At 37.5% G+C, this 16,675-nt stretch overlaps 1 protein-coding gene across 1 annotated transcript in view; it reads right to left on the bottom strand.

Annotated features, from left to right (window-relative positions):
* LOC112977549 (ephrin type-A receptor 6-like) overlaps window positions 1-16,675 on the bottom strand; it is a 217,420-nt gene that overhangs the window by 59,614 nt on the left and 141,131 nt on the right. Inside the window, exon 11 of the mRNA XM_026090023.1 lies at window positions 8,358-8,419. Coding sequence (XP_025945808.1) covers window positions 8,358-8,419 — 62 coding nt within the window. The remainder of the gene's footprint in view (window positions 1-8,357; window positions 8,420-16,675) is intronic.

The following is a 16,675-nucleotide window of genomic DNA, read 5'->3' on the forward strand; positions in this document are numbered from 1 at the left end:
TTTCAGATCTCACCTCTATATTTACCCTATAGGGCAGAATGAGATTTTAGCACTTTTAGGGCCTCATATTCTGAGAGGCATATAAGATTTGCCACAGGTGTAAATATTTTACTGAAGATGATTTAGATCTTATTTTAGATTGAGTATAGCATTGAAACCTGTGTGGGCTCCTAGTTTCAACTCAGATCATATTCACTGGTGACAGTTTCTTTGGTTGCTTTACAAAGGATCTAGTTTTTGCTATGTATTTATTATTACTGTTCTACCATGCAAAGTAAATGCTAGAACATTATCAGGGTAAATCTTTCAAGGCTCAAGTTGCAACTTGGTATTACCTAGAAGTATAACTCATGCTTTTGGATGGCACTTAGATTTTTATTACTGGTACTGATTTATGTCAACTAGCAATTTCTTTAATCAGCTGTTAACACGATTCCATACAATTAATAACATGTAAGTTCATAAAACATAAGACCGAAATTACTTTAGTTCATTTTAAATACTATTGAGTGATCCCATAGGACAAGAATCTAAGTGCCTCTTCAAGCATTAAAAATATGGGTTATTATACTGTCATCAGAATGGACTATAGATGTACATCTTGCTTCTACTACTAGGAAATCTTTTTAAAATCAAAAGAAATGTTGCCAGATGGAGCCCTTCCCTGGGCTTTCAAATAAACATTTTGTCTTTTCAAGGCTGGACTGGTGCCCTTATTTTAAGGTGCAATAGCCACACTCAAACCTGGACAGAATAGCACCAACAGCCTTCTAATCTGTGACAATGTTTTCTTTTCCTACAGCAATAATAAAGGGCTGGCCTGTCCTAACCAGTTGTCCCTGCCCGCTTTGGTACACACTGCTAGCACACAGCTATCACAGAATTGCAGAGCTGGAAGGGACTTTGTGGGGCATCTAGATCATCTCCTCACCCCATGTCATTCCCAACATGTTTTTCTAACCTCTTCTTCAAGACCATTAGGGCCATTATTTCTTATCCACCGTGTGCTAGGACCATCTTAAATAAGACTGTCAGACTTACTGCCTAGGCTCCCTTGAGAATTGCACTTTTATTGACACAGAACAGATTTTAATTCCTCTTTGCAGCTGCTTTTTATATACATGAAGACTCACCACCTCTCCACTCCTTTTCTTGGGCTAAATAYAAGTTCATTGATACAAATCTTGTTTTCCTGACACCTGCTCTTTCTTGATTCCGTTGTGGACTCTGCCCAGCTATTTCATATACTTCTCGAAGTGTTATGGCCCAAATTAGACATAGTACTCTGAGGCCTTGCCAATGTTAAGCATAGAAGAAGGGTCACTTCAGGTACCTTGCAGAGGACATTCCTGTTTCTAGACCCCCGTGTGCTATTTGCCATTTTCACAGCACCATGACATCCCTGGCCTACTGTAGACTCTAGATTCATTTCTTCCAATGAACTTCTTCCTGACCATTTATTCTCTGTCCTCTACTCTACAGCTGCTTGTTCCAGCCTCATCTTGCTCTTGTCCCTACTTATTTCTAATTACTTTCTAAAACTAATTACTTTCTAATTTATTTCTTAAATTTGCTATGGTGATTTTAAATTCTAGCTCTGTCCTCCTATCTGCCTGCATTGTGACTCAGCTTTGCATTGCCTGAAAATTTTTTACTCTCATTCTAAGGATCCAGAAGGTTAATGAAAATATGGGGAAACATGTACTACAGAACAACCCTACTTCATTTATCTTTCTGTCAAAAGTCCACTCTCTCCACACAGTATGTAACCAGTAGTGCGTCCACATATAGATGCTTCATCAAGACCATATTTCTCTAGCCGCTCACGAGGATCTCATGTGACAGAGTTTTAAAACCTTACTGAAGTCAAGATTTATGATATCAACTGCTTCTCCTGTATCCACAAAGCCTACAACCCCATTACAAAGGAAAACCAGGCTGTTTGACATATTTGTTCTTGACAAATCCATGCTGGCTTATATTTATCACACTGTTATCTTTAGGGTGTTTATAAATATTTTTTTGATAATTTGTTCCAGAAATGTTACAGCAGTTGACATTAAGCTGACTGGCCTGTAATTTCCCTTCTTTTTAAAGACAAGGCTACATTGGCCCTGTTCTAATCTCCTGGTTTCTTATGTATTATCCACAAATCCTCATAGATAAAGAGCACACTGAAACACTAGAAGTTTAGTTTCCACATTAACTATGGAATTCTTTGTGGCTTCAAGCACAAGACAGTTGTTTGTAATACATCTCTTGTTGCTGAGTAGGAAGGTTATCTACAATGATTAAAACAAAATCAGCATTTGTAAATGACCTCACAGCAGTATTAAAAATATTGCCTTCTACCTTCTCTTAACAGGGTAAAACATTGCTTGAGAGCAAATGTTTGCTCTGTGGCATCAATAATAYCAGCTTCTCAGTCTAATCTTGAGTCATGTGAATACAGCCTGCTTGTAATTTCACTAGTAAGTTAATTCAAACTCAGTTTCTAACTGCTCAACTTTGATTTTTTTTGGTTCTGAAAAAAATATCTGTATCAGCAATCTCCAGTGCAGGTTTTCTTTTTTATTGAGTTATTTTTTAAAGCAGGACTTTGTTGCAAAGGATACTAAAATGCTACCTTTATCCTATCAGGAAAGTAACATGCCTCTGATAAATAAAAGTGCACATGGATGCTGCATGTGAAAGCAAAAGAAGGAGCATTAGTTATGAGCTTTAATGTTGTTTCCTCTCTGGCTGCAGATAAATAATAACAGGAACCACTAAACTTAGCAAAGGTCATCTGGTCTTTTTTCCCCAAAGCTGGCTCTGACTAGTGAGGCTATATTCGATAGATTTACAGCATATATTTTACAACATCATTTTATAGAACTTTCTACATTTCTTCATTTTTCTCTTTTCTCCCTTTCCCCCAAACTTACTGAAAATAGGTGTCTACTGCAGCATCTAACCTCTTGTTTACAAGAAGGGCGAGCCTGATGGCAAAGCTGCTCTGAGAATAAATTCATAACCATTACTGCATCAAAGAGCAACACACCATAATATTTTCTCCTTCTAGTAACATATTTTTCACTTCTTTTTACACTTATCTTAGCCTCTGCTAGACTTGCCTCAAGGGATTAAAATTTGGTGATGAATTCTGGTGTTTTCATTTGCTATACACTCTGTTGCAGTTAATGTTCTAAGATAGTTAAGCATATTACTTTTCACAGAATCTTTAGAAAATATTTTCTTTAGAAGAAGATAATCTAATTGTTTTACAGAATTTTTGCATACTGTGAATGCCTGTAAGTAAATCTAGCTTTATTTAATGAGTATTTTAATTTTCTGAAATGAAAGGAAATGTATCAGTGACAAGTTTTTAGGTAGGAAGAGCATTTAGGTAAGAAGAGCAATTAGGCAGGGAGAGCATTACTATTGCAAACAGTAACAATGAACAAGGCAAGAAGACCCTATGATYACCTTAGGTAAATGAATCCCTTCCTCCTAGAACTCAGAGACTCCCAAAAGTGGTAAGACTGGACATCTTCCTCTGAAAGCTAAACACCTTTCTCTTGAAGGAACAGTTAAAAAAAAAACGCTGCAAACTCTCAGGAGCTGCTTAACCCTCRTATTTTCTTTCCCATATTAATTCCTGGAGAGGACACAGTCCCTTCCTAATAAAGAAGAATGAGCAAATACAATGGATATAGCAGATAGATTATTTTATATAATCAGGCCTCTTAAAGAACATTTTATGATGCTATGCATTCTAGCTAGAATTCTGATGACATTAATGTTGTTGTGTCCCTGTTTCTTTTCTCACTGTGCTAGCTATTGATTGGCACGCCTCAGACACTAAATGGGAATAAAACAGTGATGGTAGTCTGGCAGTCTGCAGCTGCAGAAAAAACTCACAGGCAGCACAGTGAAGCAAATTAAAGTACTCTGGTGGCAGCTTTTGGGTTATTTTACATGATTCTAAGTAGCCAATCACAAACAAAAAGATCCCCAAAAGTCAACTTCAAGCTATGTTCCTTTACCGTGGTTTAAATCCTTGCAATGAACAATGCACCATGAAAATGAAGACTGAGCAAAGCGAAGGCAGCAGATGTTCTCCAGGTAGTGTTCTGCACAACTGACTCCAAGCAGCGACTCCCCCAAGCACACAAACCACCTAGCTTCCTTATGAACCTGGCCTTGTCTATATGATGCTAAATCCAATTACTTCAGCCAAGAATGACCTGTTACATTGTGCTGTGAGAAAAACAGATGAGATTCAACCCCTAACAGTTCCTTAAGTGTGTAAGGCATCTATTTAGAGAGTAGGCTAATTGGGCATATCAGGCTGAAAGGACTGATCTTGGGGCAAAGAACTTTTATACTAATTGTTGCAATCATTTGTCAGGCAAGACTGAGGGAAATGTTGCTGTGTCACAGCACAACAGCTAGGGAATGAAACTGGGGTTTAGCTGTGGGTTATATTACTATATCACCCTCCAACCTGCTGCACAGCCTTGGGTACAATGTGGCACTCATCTCTGTTTTCTCTCAGCAAAACAGGGATTACATTAATGTCAGATGTGAAGACTTTAAGACCATCAAGCAGTGATTCAAGTACCCATCTGATTTACCCAGTTATGGCCACGCTCAGAGTACAGGCATGCAGGCATCTCAAGCCCACAGCAGTGGCAAACTGCTGTTAAAAAGGTCTGGGGGCTTTCAGTTTTGGAGACGGGAGGAAGAGGGGGGGGTGTTCCTGCTTCTCTCACAGCTGTTTGTTTTGTCAGGTCTTGTGCGCTCTGTATCAACAAGCCTGAGCAAACATATCTGACTGCAACCATCCATCTAGTACATTTTCCCATCAATACAGATAGCTGCCCTATCAGCCTTTGCATGTTTATTGTTTTCCTTGTATGCTTGTGGAATAAGAGCTTGCTAAGATCTCCATTACACAGACAAGTAACTGAAACATAAAGACAATGTGCCTTGCCCATAGTCTACATGTGAAGTTTGTAGCAGGACAGGAAATTGTACCTGTCTTCTCCATTCCCATGCTAAGGTATTAACCACTTTCTTTCCTAGCACAGAGTCTTCCTATCTGGCAGCTGCTGAAGTGATGCTAAAAGGAGAGCCTCTAGGTCACATGTACCTCATTTCTGGTCAGGTAAACTACTTCACTGAAAACAAATGTAAGGTATATTTTGGAGACTGATTGACTTACATGCATCAATCTTATGTGAGAAAAAAGGATACTGTGTTTCACCTTATGGAAATGAGGTTTATATAATTGCAAAAATAATGCAAGATTTCTAGGGAAATTTGGTGTCAAGTGTCTCTAGCAACTTGGGATGTCTGGTGGTGCACAATCTGCTGTCATTAATTAACATGATCTTACAGAATCAGTTCTAATTAGCTCATGTCTTTCCATTATGAATATATATGAAGCAGCTTCATACTGTAAATGCACGCCTACTTTTTTACCCTAAAGTTAGTGCTTCGGATAGGCAGATATTTTGGGGGGCAGGGAAGACATTTGATCTAGCTTAGCTTGCTCTTTATTTCTTATAAGTAGTAGAAAGGAAGGCACTGATTTGGGGACTTGGCCACATAACTGAAACCAAAATGCAGCACTAAATAAGATGCACGATGGATTTAAGGCACTGGCCTGGGAATCAGGGGACCAGCTTTCATTTCTAGGGTCTGCTATGCACTTTGTGCACAATACTCTGCAGATCACTTAACAGCTCAGTGCTTTATTTGCCCATCTATAAAGCCAGAATGTAAAGCCCATTAAGACTTTAGGTTTAGAGGACAAGGGGAGTTATATTTGGAGTTTACGATTCCTAGCACAAAAGATAATGGTGTGAAAGCTAATGTCTCATCAAAGTAGTGAGRAGGCTGATGGCAAAATGTCTTCCATGAGGATTCTTTCTTCTGTAATCCCCTCACTTGGTCCATGAAAGAGTCTCACTTTGAGGGGATGTTGTATGATTGACCCATTTTTGCAGGCTTTTGCAGAAGAGCAGGTCAGAGGAATGTTGCTGGTTGACTTCTAGGTTAATGTTTGGAAGTTGGGGGAGGACTCTTTCTAATGGTAAGAAATGGAAATTTTCCACCATGCTGGCTGTCTGTAAAAATACTCTGCATTGTAACAAAGTCATAGTTTTAAATAATGAGAAAGACAGACTATATTATAAACTCTCTCTGCTTCTTTGGATCTTCACAAAAACTTTTAAAAGTGTAGACTTATATCTGCAGGAAACAACTATTATTAATGAGGCAGCTTGATTTTTTTTTTAAATAGGACACTTTGAGCCATTTGCTCTGCTAATTATTAACAGGAATGCTCATGATATATCTACACTGTTTTGGGATGCTGAATATTATCTAAAATTCTCTTAAAAAGCATTTTAGAACAATAAACCACATCTGAAGTGTGAACTGAAACTATAAAATAAAATACATGGAAACCAGCTGCAGAAATTACTAGCTCACATTTCCCCCCAGCATTTTTGCCTGGAAATATATCTGATGCAATGTGAGAAGCATTGCTTCACAATAACATCATAATTTTGCCAATGTCAGTTTCTATTAAAGTACCCTAATAAGTAGTAATTATTGCAATAAATAAACGCATATCAAGAATAATTGCAAAGTAGATATCATACTAGAGCAATTCAGAGGAAGGTAATTCTCTTTCATGGATGATTTCAATACTTGGCTTTATTCTTTTCTGTAAAGTTCTGCACACACACACACACACACACACAAAAAGAACAGAGTTCCAGGCCCAGACAAATCTTCCTTGGGCACTGCTGTAAAACTACAGACCATGGCAGCCCCAGGTCCCCAAATCAACAACAGTCTGTCTCCTGCATACAGGTAGACAGATGAGCCAAAAGGAAGCAAGGGAGGTGATTTTTTTAAACCATCTCAGTTTCTCAAAGAACTTGATGATATCAAACTCTTTCCAGAAAACTACTTAATTTTTAGAGATCAGAAAGTTCTCACCAGAAACTGTGGTGCTGGTATGTTTTTGACAAGCTCTAGCAGGTCTCTGTCATATGTTTTGACAAAGAAAAATGAAAAATTATTTGGGAGAGCTGGTGAAGAGGAGAGCAAGAATTGCTACAGAAAAAAAGGAATAATCAAAAGCAAAATGGCAAAATGCAGGGGGAAGCAATGTCTAGAAATATTTAAAGTAATGGTTCTGATGTGCTTTCAGTGTAGCATCCTCTGTTCCAGACGTTCTTCTCCTCTTCTGGTTACCTTTTATCTCAACCTGTTGTCAAACAGGTACTCTCTGTATGTCTTTCTCTCTCCCTCTCTTGCTGATTCATACCAGTCTTCTTTCTAAATTGCTGTCAAGTCTTTCCTTTCTGCTTATTCACTCTTTTCTCTTAGCAGTTCCTTTTTGCTGCTAACACAGAAGCCTTGATCATCATCATCTATATTTTCCTGCAAACATTTTCACAATTCCATGTTGAACTCCTCTCCTTTGCACTTGGGATACCCTTTCAAACAAGTTCACAGAACCATAGGTTTCTCCTCTAGACCCTACCTACAGCCCCAGCTTTACCTCATACAAGATGGCAATGGCAAGGCAGAGGGATGGTAAGGACTGTTGACATTTACTTTTTAAGACAAATTGGAAATACTCGACAACTGAATTATTCACACAGAGTCCCAGGTCAGTAGGCCTCTGGACTGTTTCCAATGGTTCTGCCAACAAAGATACTATTTAGGATAAGCTTAGCTTAAGGGCCAGAGCCCTCTGCTAAGGTGTTCCCTTTCTACTTTTCCAAAAAAGTTAAATGCAATTGTGTCAGCATATTTTTTGTGCTTTCTATAGCCTTTCTTTAATGTTTACTGAGTGACCTCTTGGAGTCAGTTAGTGCCAGGACATTTCACCCATGAACTGTTTTCTAATTCAATTTGCTAAATGCAAGTAACCATAAATAATTATAAATCAATTACTGAGTCTATTCTACACTTCACCAACCAAAAAAATCATAACAAAGTACTTTTGAAGGTGATTGAGCAAAAAGAACAGTTTCCATAAGGCAAGGCATTTGTGCTTCAATTTATCTTTTCCTTCATAATAACACTATTTGAAATACATTTTGCTAAATATGGGAACTACTCTTGTAGAAGAAATCAATTATATTCTTAAGTTTAAATCTTCTTTTTTTTCCAGTTATGCTCTAATGTATCACTGTACCTCAGAAATGTACCCTGGGGAAAATGCTTCTATTCTTCACTAAAAATCTATGAATAACATTATGTAGAAATTAATTTATGATAAATGATTTAAAATCTTAACCTAGAATGGCTTCTTATTCAAATGTCATCAGAAAATGGCACCTCACCCGCAGAAAGGAGTCAAGGGATCCATTCTCCATGTATTCAACTACAATCATTACTGGTCTGCCTGCAAAACAGCAAAGAAGCACATAGACATATTATGGGGTTGTTACGTTTCCAACTGTTATGCACAGATTATTCACATTACTTAAATATGTTGCTTATTTTCAAAATCCTCGTTTATATCACAAACACACTTCCCTGTGTTATTCTCTAAGCAATATTTTCTATCAATTTTTTTTTGGTGGTTCTGGATTACCTGAATGCACATAATTTACTCTGATGTATTTTCCCCTTTTTAAAAAAGGTTCAAAGAAGAGTTCTTTAGCTCCAAATAGCTACATTCACTGTACCTTCCATTAGGAACAGTTCTGTCGAAATGTACACTGAATACATACATACCTTACAATAAAATTTTGGAGTGTATTTGAGGCAAGGCAAAAAAAACAACCATGAGCCATCTCCAAGATATTACAAACTCAGTGGTATAATTTTCCCTCTCAAAGAAAAAAAGCATAATGATTTAATGACATACAAATATATATATAGATAGAGAGATAGATATTCATTAAAAAACTAGACTGAGAAATAGATCTTCATTAAAAATCTAGATTGTATGTACGTGTGTATTGGCATATATTGACTCAGTCCAGCAAAATGCTGAATTCACATGTATGTATTTAAAACATACACAGTCCCATTCAAATCAAAGTTTTGCTCAACTAACATGGCTTTCCTGTTTCCCACTTGGGATTATATCCAAATTAAGCCATTTTAGAAGCAGAATAACAGGCAATATTTATCTCTGGAAAGACTGTCCAAATCAGAAGATAAAATTTAAAACTGGGCACTTAATAACATTTCACTTTTCATATCCAGGAATAAACTACCACCCTAGAACTGCTTGACAGGAGAGGCCCAATTAGCATGCTAATCAGGCTATGCAGCAAGATGTTGTTTTAGAATTGTTAATATTACAAAGGAGCTATAATAATATATACAAAACTAATGTAATGAATAAGTATCTTAGTAAGATTGGGAAGGCGGTGAAAAGTCTTAAAATGGCAAACCTTTCTTTTCCTGAGAATGCCTTTCTCTTATGCGGTTTGCGTGAACTAGGAACTGTGCTAACTGGTGAAACCACACAACTGCCCATTTCATTTTACTGAAACAACACTAACTGTTCCAGTTTTATTCAAAACCAAAAGAAGCCCATTTCATTACTTTTTTCCTCTGCCTCTCAAATTATTGCTGTGTTTCCTTTAGACAGGGTGATGAGAAAAAAAAAAAGCAATAAAGAAAGGTGAGAAAGTGCAGAACAGCATTATGGTATTTCCAGTACAATTTTCTGCTCCATTTTTCTACATGCTCACATTCTGTTCTGTTTGACTAATAGTGGAAGTGTTTAGTAAACTGTCTACCCTATACATTAAACAATAGCCAGGCATCTCTCCTGAGCTGTTACAGCTAACCTTGAATTTAAAAAAGTGAATGAGTGGTTTCACTGTTCCTTCGCAACATGTCAACATTGAATTCCACATATCCCAGCGATGCTCATTCACATAGCTTATTCAAGTCTTTCTGAAGCTCCTCACAATATTCTCTCATTTCTTCTACCCAAATTTGTCATTGTTTCAGTATTTGCCCTCATTTTTAGGTCCTCAATAAATACAACAATTTTAACAGTGTTTGCACAACAGTAAATTTTTTTCAGTGTGAAAATTCTCAGCTGCATTCCTAATTTTTTTTAGATAGCCTTTCTGAAGTATGAAGAATAAGCAGCTCTTTTTTTTTTTATTGAATGGTTGGTATCATCTGCAAGTGTGTATCTATGGCCAAATCAATTTCTTCATAGGCATCTACATCCACTGGTTATACTTGGGTTTTTCACTATGAACTTAAGTGATACATAACTTCTAAGCTTTATTTTAGAGATCAGAGCATTTTAAAAATAACCGTTTTATTTATTTCAGCTAATGTTGACTAGTTGGATAGCCTAGTCTCTTTAGTGGCAAACACATTCTAGATTCCCTTACCCTTACTCTTTGCTCATTGTCAAGTGACTGGCATCTTCATGTGAAAGGAATATTCTACAATCAAGAGAAGTAAACTAATGGCACACTCATGCTAAAGGATCTGACTATGTGCAGAACCTATCTTTACAGTTGGGCTCTTTCAAGCAAATAGTAATTTCCAAACTGATGCAGACAACAGCATCTTGCAATAAATATGGATGTAAAGCTGGCTTTCAGATGGTATATTTGGTTAAGTCACCCAGACATTTCTATTTCTTGGTAAATCAACAAATAAAAAGCCTGTATGGAAACTATGCAATTGAAGGGAAAGACAAATGGAGCTATGGAGCTTTGATACAATGCCCCTAGTTCCCTGTTAGTAATTCTTTAGCACACTGTGCTTTCCAGAAGACATTTTTAAGGTTCTCTAGAGGTTCATAGGCTCTCCTTACATCTTTTATGCTCCTTAGAGGCATATCCTCAAACACAAATTATTTTCATACATATTTTGTACAGCCAATTTTTAATTCTCATATGTTCTCTCACAGACTAAACAAAAACAAAACCTGTATTCCATTTTGCTCAGACCAACACTATGAATTTCTAGGCTAAATGAACTATGAAATATATCTATATGCATTTCTTTGTGGATTAAAAAAAAAGACATCAGTATCTTTCACTAGGTAGTGTTTATTAGTTTTTAAACTGCTTGATGTCTTCCTTTAATCACTTGAAATGATATGCCTTAACACTTTAAGCCATCCCTGATGAAAATATTGCATCGTACAAATGAGTCTTTTCAAGAATAAATATTTAGCCAACTTCATATAAGTTACACAAATAAAATCAGCTCTTCCATATGATAGCACAGGAAGGGCATGATCTGGTAAACACATCAAAATAAGTATATTTTTATCTTTGGACAGGTAGATGTATATTGGAAGATCATGAAGCATTCAGGAATTTTGGTGAACAATTAATTTAGTCACGGAGGCTGAGGTTAGCTCCCCACAGACTCCATCTGTATCCCCTCCCATGCTACCTAAATCTCAAATGAACTTGATGCAAGACTGTGTAAACCTCATGAGACACTACCAAATATGAAGCCACTACCAATTATGAAGCCTTGACTGCCTTAAGCAAAAATCTTAAATCTGGATCCTAACACTACCATCTCAAATAATTCTTTTAGTATGCCAGCACTTGATAAAAGCCATCATATTTTGGCAGCAAGCTTAATATCACTGAAGATATTTATGTATTCCAAGCTGGACTGTGACAGCCAATACAGTAAGACTTTTAGTCATCATGATATTTGCCTTTGGAGTACATGCAGATCAAAATTGTCTCAACTATTGTTTTGGTTACTTGAAGATATGGTAATAAAAAACTCTGCTACACAGCAGACTCTACTGGATACATTTATCACCAAAATGGAACTTACATGGGTTCTGTTCCCGGTAAACAACTTTTTTTCAATAATTTTACAGGTTTGCAAATTTAAGGATCTCAAATCATTTAACAAATATAAATGCATGAAGTGTCAGGAAATATAAGGTAGGACATGTCTTAATTTCAAAGGTGTGGAAAAACAGGTCCAGAAAATCAAGTGGCCCTCTCCATCTACACTTTATAGGGTAAAACAATGCCACCCAATCAGGTTTTGTTTGATTACCAATACACAAGGTTGTATTTTGTTCCCTAGCTCAGTGCCTTGTAGAGGAACTTGAGGGTTGATTTCACTGTGATTTTGGAGCTCTGTGAACAGGCTCTCCATTCACAAACACTCGAAATTCTGGGACTAGAAATTGGCTCTGGGGAAGCCAGCTGAGACATGGGGATGAACAGCTGCACTCTGGCACATCCAGGGCGGATATCCAAACATCAGACATCTCAGCCCAGAGACTGAGAGTCACCAGAGTGCCAAGAGCAGGCAGCGGGACAGATGGGACTGTCCCCTGTGAAAAACACAGATCCTGATATGATTAGCCATTGCACTCCATCAGTTCCAGATCTGGGAAGCAAACTCTGAAAACACAACTCCATTTTTGATACCTTAGATGTAACAGAGCACAATCTGGGATGCCTAAACTCTATGGGGTCAGAGGGTGGCAACCAGCCCACGGTTTGCATGGAACAAGGTTCCTGATAAGACAAAAGGTTGCCATTAGTTGATATTCTCTCTTTTTTAGGTGCAAAGAGAAGGTGTTATCATTTATACTGTGGTACAATCTGAGTCCTGAAAAGATCAAGGTCTGTGCTGAACCCTGTAAAAACACAGAAGATACTGCTTCTGCTTAAAGAGAGCTACAGAATTGACTTTGAAAAATAATACTGGGAGATTTCTAAACCAGTGTAACATTTGGCTATAAACCAAAAAAGAAGAAGAAAAAAAGAGTATCACTTAGATATAAAAATCCGTGTTGCCTGTATGGCACTAAGAAAGATGAATTCTTCACCTTCAAAACAAGGATAGGAGTGAATAAAGGTGGGAGGTGGGGCAGAGAAGTCTTTGAGAGGGAGACGCTATCCTTGATTATTTTATCATGGGGTAGGCTATTGTTGCTTTGGAAAGCAGTGAATTCTTTTCCTGTATTTATGATTACTTACACATATGAAACACACAGACATCCATACTTGAAGAAAGAGGCTTATGGACAAACAGAAGTGGGAGACAGTGCAGACGGAGGTGGGAAAGGCACTCATCGCCCAGAAAGATGACACAGACTGCAGTGCCAGTGTTACATGAGCCTGCTGTGGCACCAGTGAAAGCTCACACTTGGTCACAGGGAGCTCTGCATGGGCAAGTCAGCATCTGCCAAGAGGCACTCCTGGGATGGATGCTGAGTGCCCGTGCGGCATGGGTGGAGATCACCAGCTGAATGGATACTCGAACTCTAGTTTAAAGACTTCATCAGTTCAGGTGAGAGTTTTCACACAAGTACAAGTTTGGGCTCCAGACAATATTTGAGTAAGAACCAGGTTAATTTTACAGTCAAGACCCATACAAAAGAAGACAGGGAAAAAGGACACCAAAAAAGATAACATTTTGAGCTAAGAGGACTTGGAATAAGAGACAGACAATAAAAGCATCTAGGAGCTAAAAACTGCAGACACTGGCAGAAGACAGCATACAAGTTGGGGAAGAATGAAATATAAAGAGGTTTGAAGATAGATGCAATGACAAAATCTGCCAACTGGGTCATTCTTGCAGCAGTTTTAGATACCCAGCAGGGCTGGAGTAGAGAGTACTGTCAGAAAAGAGACTTTTTAAGTAGAGGAATTAAATAAATAGGGTTTTGATGTAATAGGTTTTAAACCCAAATATGGATTTTACAAACTGCGTATRTTACATTTAGCATTTACAGCATCTTAGTGAACAAAGTTACCATTTTACTACATCCTTAAGATAACAATAAAAAATTAGAATCCTATTTATACATGACACATATGATACCATACCCACATTTGTTGTTTTTAAAATTTCTGTGAAACTGTAAATATTCCCAACCCCTTTTCCAACACCAGACACACATCTGGGATACTGGCTGAAGTAGCTGCCCCTCCTTGTACACTGCACATGGACTAGCGTCTGGCTCTGGCTGATCTCCCAGGCTCCCAGCCTCTCAGAAATCCAGGCTGAACATGTAAGAGTAGAATTAGTGCTTTGCACGATCCAGAAAAAAGGACATGAATTTCATTATTCAGAACTGAGATGAATCTGTAGAAAGCGTAGGGAACATTCACTGTTTGCAAATACACCTTGTGAAAAGTGGCTGACTGTTTTTGACAAGGTGTTTTTTTTTCCCTGAGAAAGTTTTTCATTGGAATTCTCCCAAACAGCTGTACTGCCTTGTAATGCATAACACATAAATGACAAACATCCTGTATTGATATCATGCCATCTCAGAGTACATGTTACAATTCTTTTGTATTTTCCATTGATTGACCTGCTTGGTTTTTTTTTAAATAAAAGCAGAAATGGAAAAAAAAGGAAAGCCATATATTACAGAATAATGCAAAATACCAATTGTATTTAAAATTCACATCATATATATTTTTAGTTCTCTTCCTAATTTTTTCCACAACACAGGCTTTTGATAGTGTGTAATTTAATTGAATGGTAGAGTGATGAATAAGGATGAGAATTTGAAGTGTCATATCAATGACAAAATATTCAGCTTGTTGTCTCCTGTTGTCATTTTAAATAATGCAGCTAAGCCCACTTTAATGAATTCTTTATGTAAGATTAATCCTCCAAAAAGAATACAGTTAGTACATGCTCACTGCTCCAGTCTTTACTTATAATGAAATCTTTAATACCCATTATGGGAATAGCTCTGTTAACATAAACACAGGATATTTATTTTTCCACTTAAACAGCAAAAGCTTTGAATCTGCTCTCTAGTTCATATAAGAAAATATTGCCCCATCAATTCTGCAGGTCAGAATTCATGTGTCCAGGAATGCTCCCACAAGTCCCTGTGTATCAGATATTTTTTTCATTCCACAGCCATGTTCTGCTTTTAGCTTCACACTAACTAATCTCCTGCTACAGCTATAAGTCTAATGGAGCAAAATGCACGGACACTCCTTTAATTAGCATTGGGCTTTTCAGTACTCTATTAGAGTGCAAAAGGCCCACAGTACAACTCTGTCCGCCACGGAAATGTGCAGGACTTGAAATGCTTCCCTAGATTTCACACTAGTGCTGTTCGTTATGTATCTTTTCCAGTAGGAGAGCCATGGCTCTGACATTGGAGCTTCTTGACTCCTGTTACTAATAATGGAATTTACAGCAGTTGTATGCATCAGTGGAGAACTGTCTTCAGGGAATAAAAAGATGTATTTTTCCATGGCACTAAAGCAGTGGAGATAAAAAAGAAACAACCTAGTGATTATGTAAAAAAGGAACTGAAAAAAAACATCTGCCAGTTTTGGGAGCATGAGATTAGCACATTGTAAGCCCAGATCAATACACATGAAGCAAATGGTAATTCTGCTGCAAGCCACCCCACTTATATAACTGACTTACATTACAGACAGCCCCAAACTGAGACCTATGTTCCAAGCAGCCTCGAAAAATAAAAGTTGCAATTCCAAGCCCCTCTTTAGACTTCAGAAGTCAGAGGCTGCAAACAGGATAGCATAAACATACATATATCCTGCTGTTATAGGAAATCACATAGATGCAGCTTACTTATCATGCTATTAGCACTCTTTTTATTGTATCCTATATAACAAATTTCATTAGTTAAGCCAGTAAAGTCAACGGAAGACATCTTTGGAAAACAAATTACTAAAAATACAAAACACATGGATGGGCATCAGTTATTGTGTATTATTCAACAAACTATGGGCATACAGCTGTCATCGTTAATTGAACAAGATTTATTGTATCAACAAAAAATTTCCTATTGTTCTTTGAGCTGTTTTTCTGCAATTTTATACTCAACACTTTTAGACTCACTACTCAAGAAACCACTGGTAAGAATTCACGCCTCTYGGTATCTTTTGGAGGCCAGGACAATCTGGTATGTTAGTTTCATACTTCTAAAATGCCTTCTCAAATCCTCTGGCCCTCCCCTCCCACAGCAGCAAGCACTACAAGCAGTTTTCCTAGCTTCTCACAGGACAAAGGCAGAATGATCGTTGGATRAAGGCAGTTTTAGCAGCTGCTTCTCCAAGCCTGAATGCAAATTCAGCATGCCTACAAAAGAGATGCTGGAAGGTTTTGAAGGAAAGAAAAGTGAAACAGTAAAAAGAAAGCAGTTGCACCCTGTTTTCCATGGTTTGTTTTCTTACTCTTGTCTTTCTGTGAGAGAGGCAAATGGAATGCAGTAGAGGGTAAAAAAAACAACAAATAGATGTTTTTTTCATGCTTGGGGGTAGGTAGATGAGGAATAAATAGTGGCTAGGATTATACCATAGAAATACAATATACTGGTCTAAATTTTGATTTTTTTCTGCATTTTTCCTTTCTAGACATGAATCTTTGAAAAACAAATTGTTCAAATTCCTCTGTGTTGGGTAGGGTATCTATACTATCTCTGGCTACATATTCACTAGCATTACAAGTCGAATATGGAAGTTCTGTTTTATTTCTGCAACGTATGTTTAAATGAATACTATAAACAGAAACAAAAAAAGGAACACTTTCAGCATTAGGGCGAGCTTGCTCATCAGAATTCAGATGTACACACAGAGGGCAACAAGGGCCAGTGCATTTGCAGAGCAGCTCTGAAAGTTGCCACATGAACTATTCTAAGTATAGCTAAAGTGTCTGATGTGAGGATCTTATACTATTT

The sequence above is a fragment of the Apteryx rowi genome, unplaced genomic scaffold, assembly GCF_003343035.1.
Source record: "Apteryx rowi isolate R43461 unplaced genomic scaffold, aptRow1 scaffold_844, whole genome shotgun sequence".
NCBI lineage: Eukaryota > Metazoa > Chordata > Aves > Apterygiformes > Apterygidae > Apteryx > Apteryx rowi.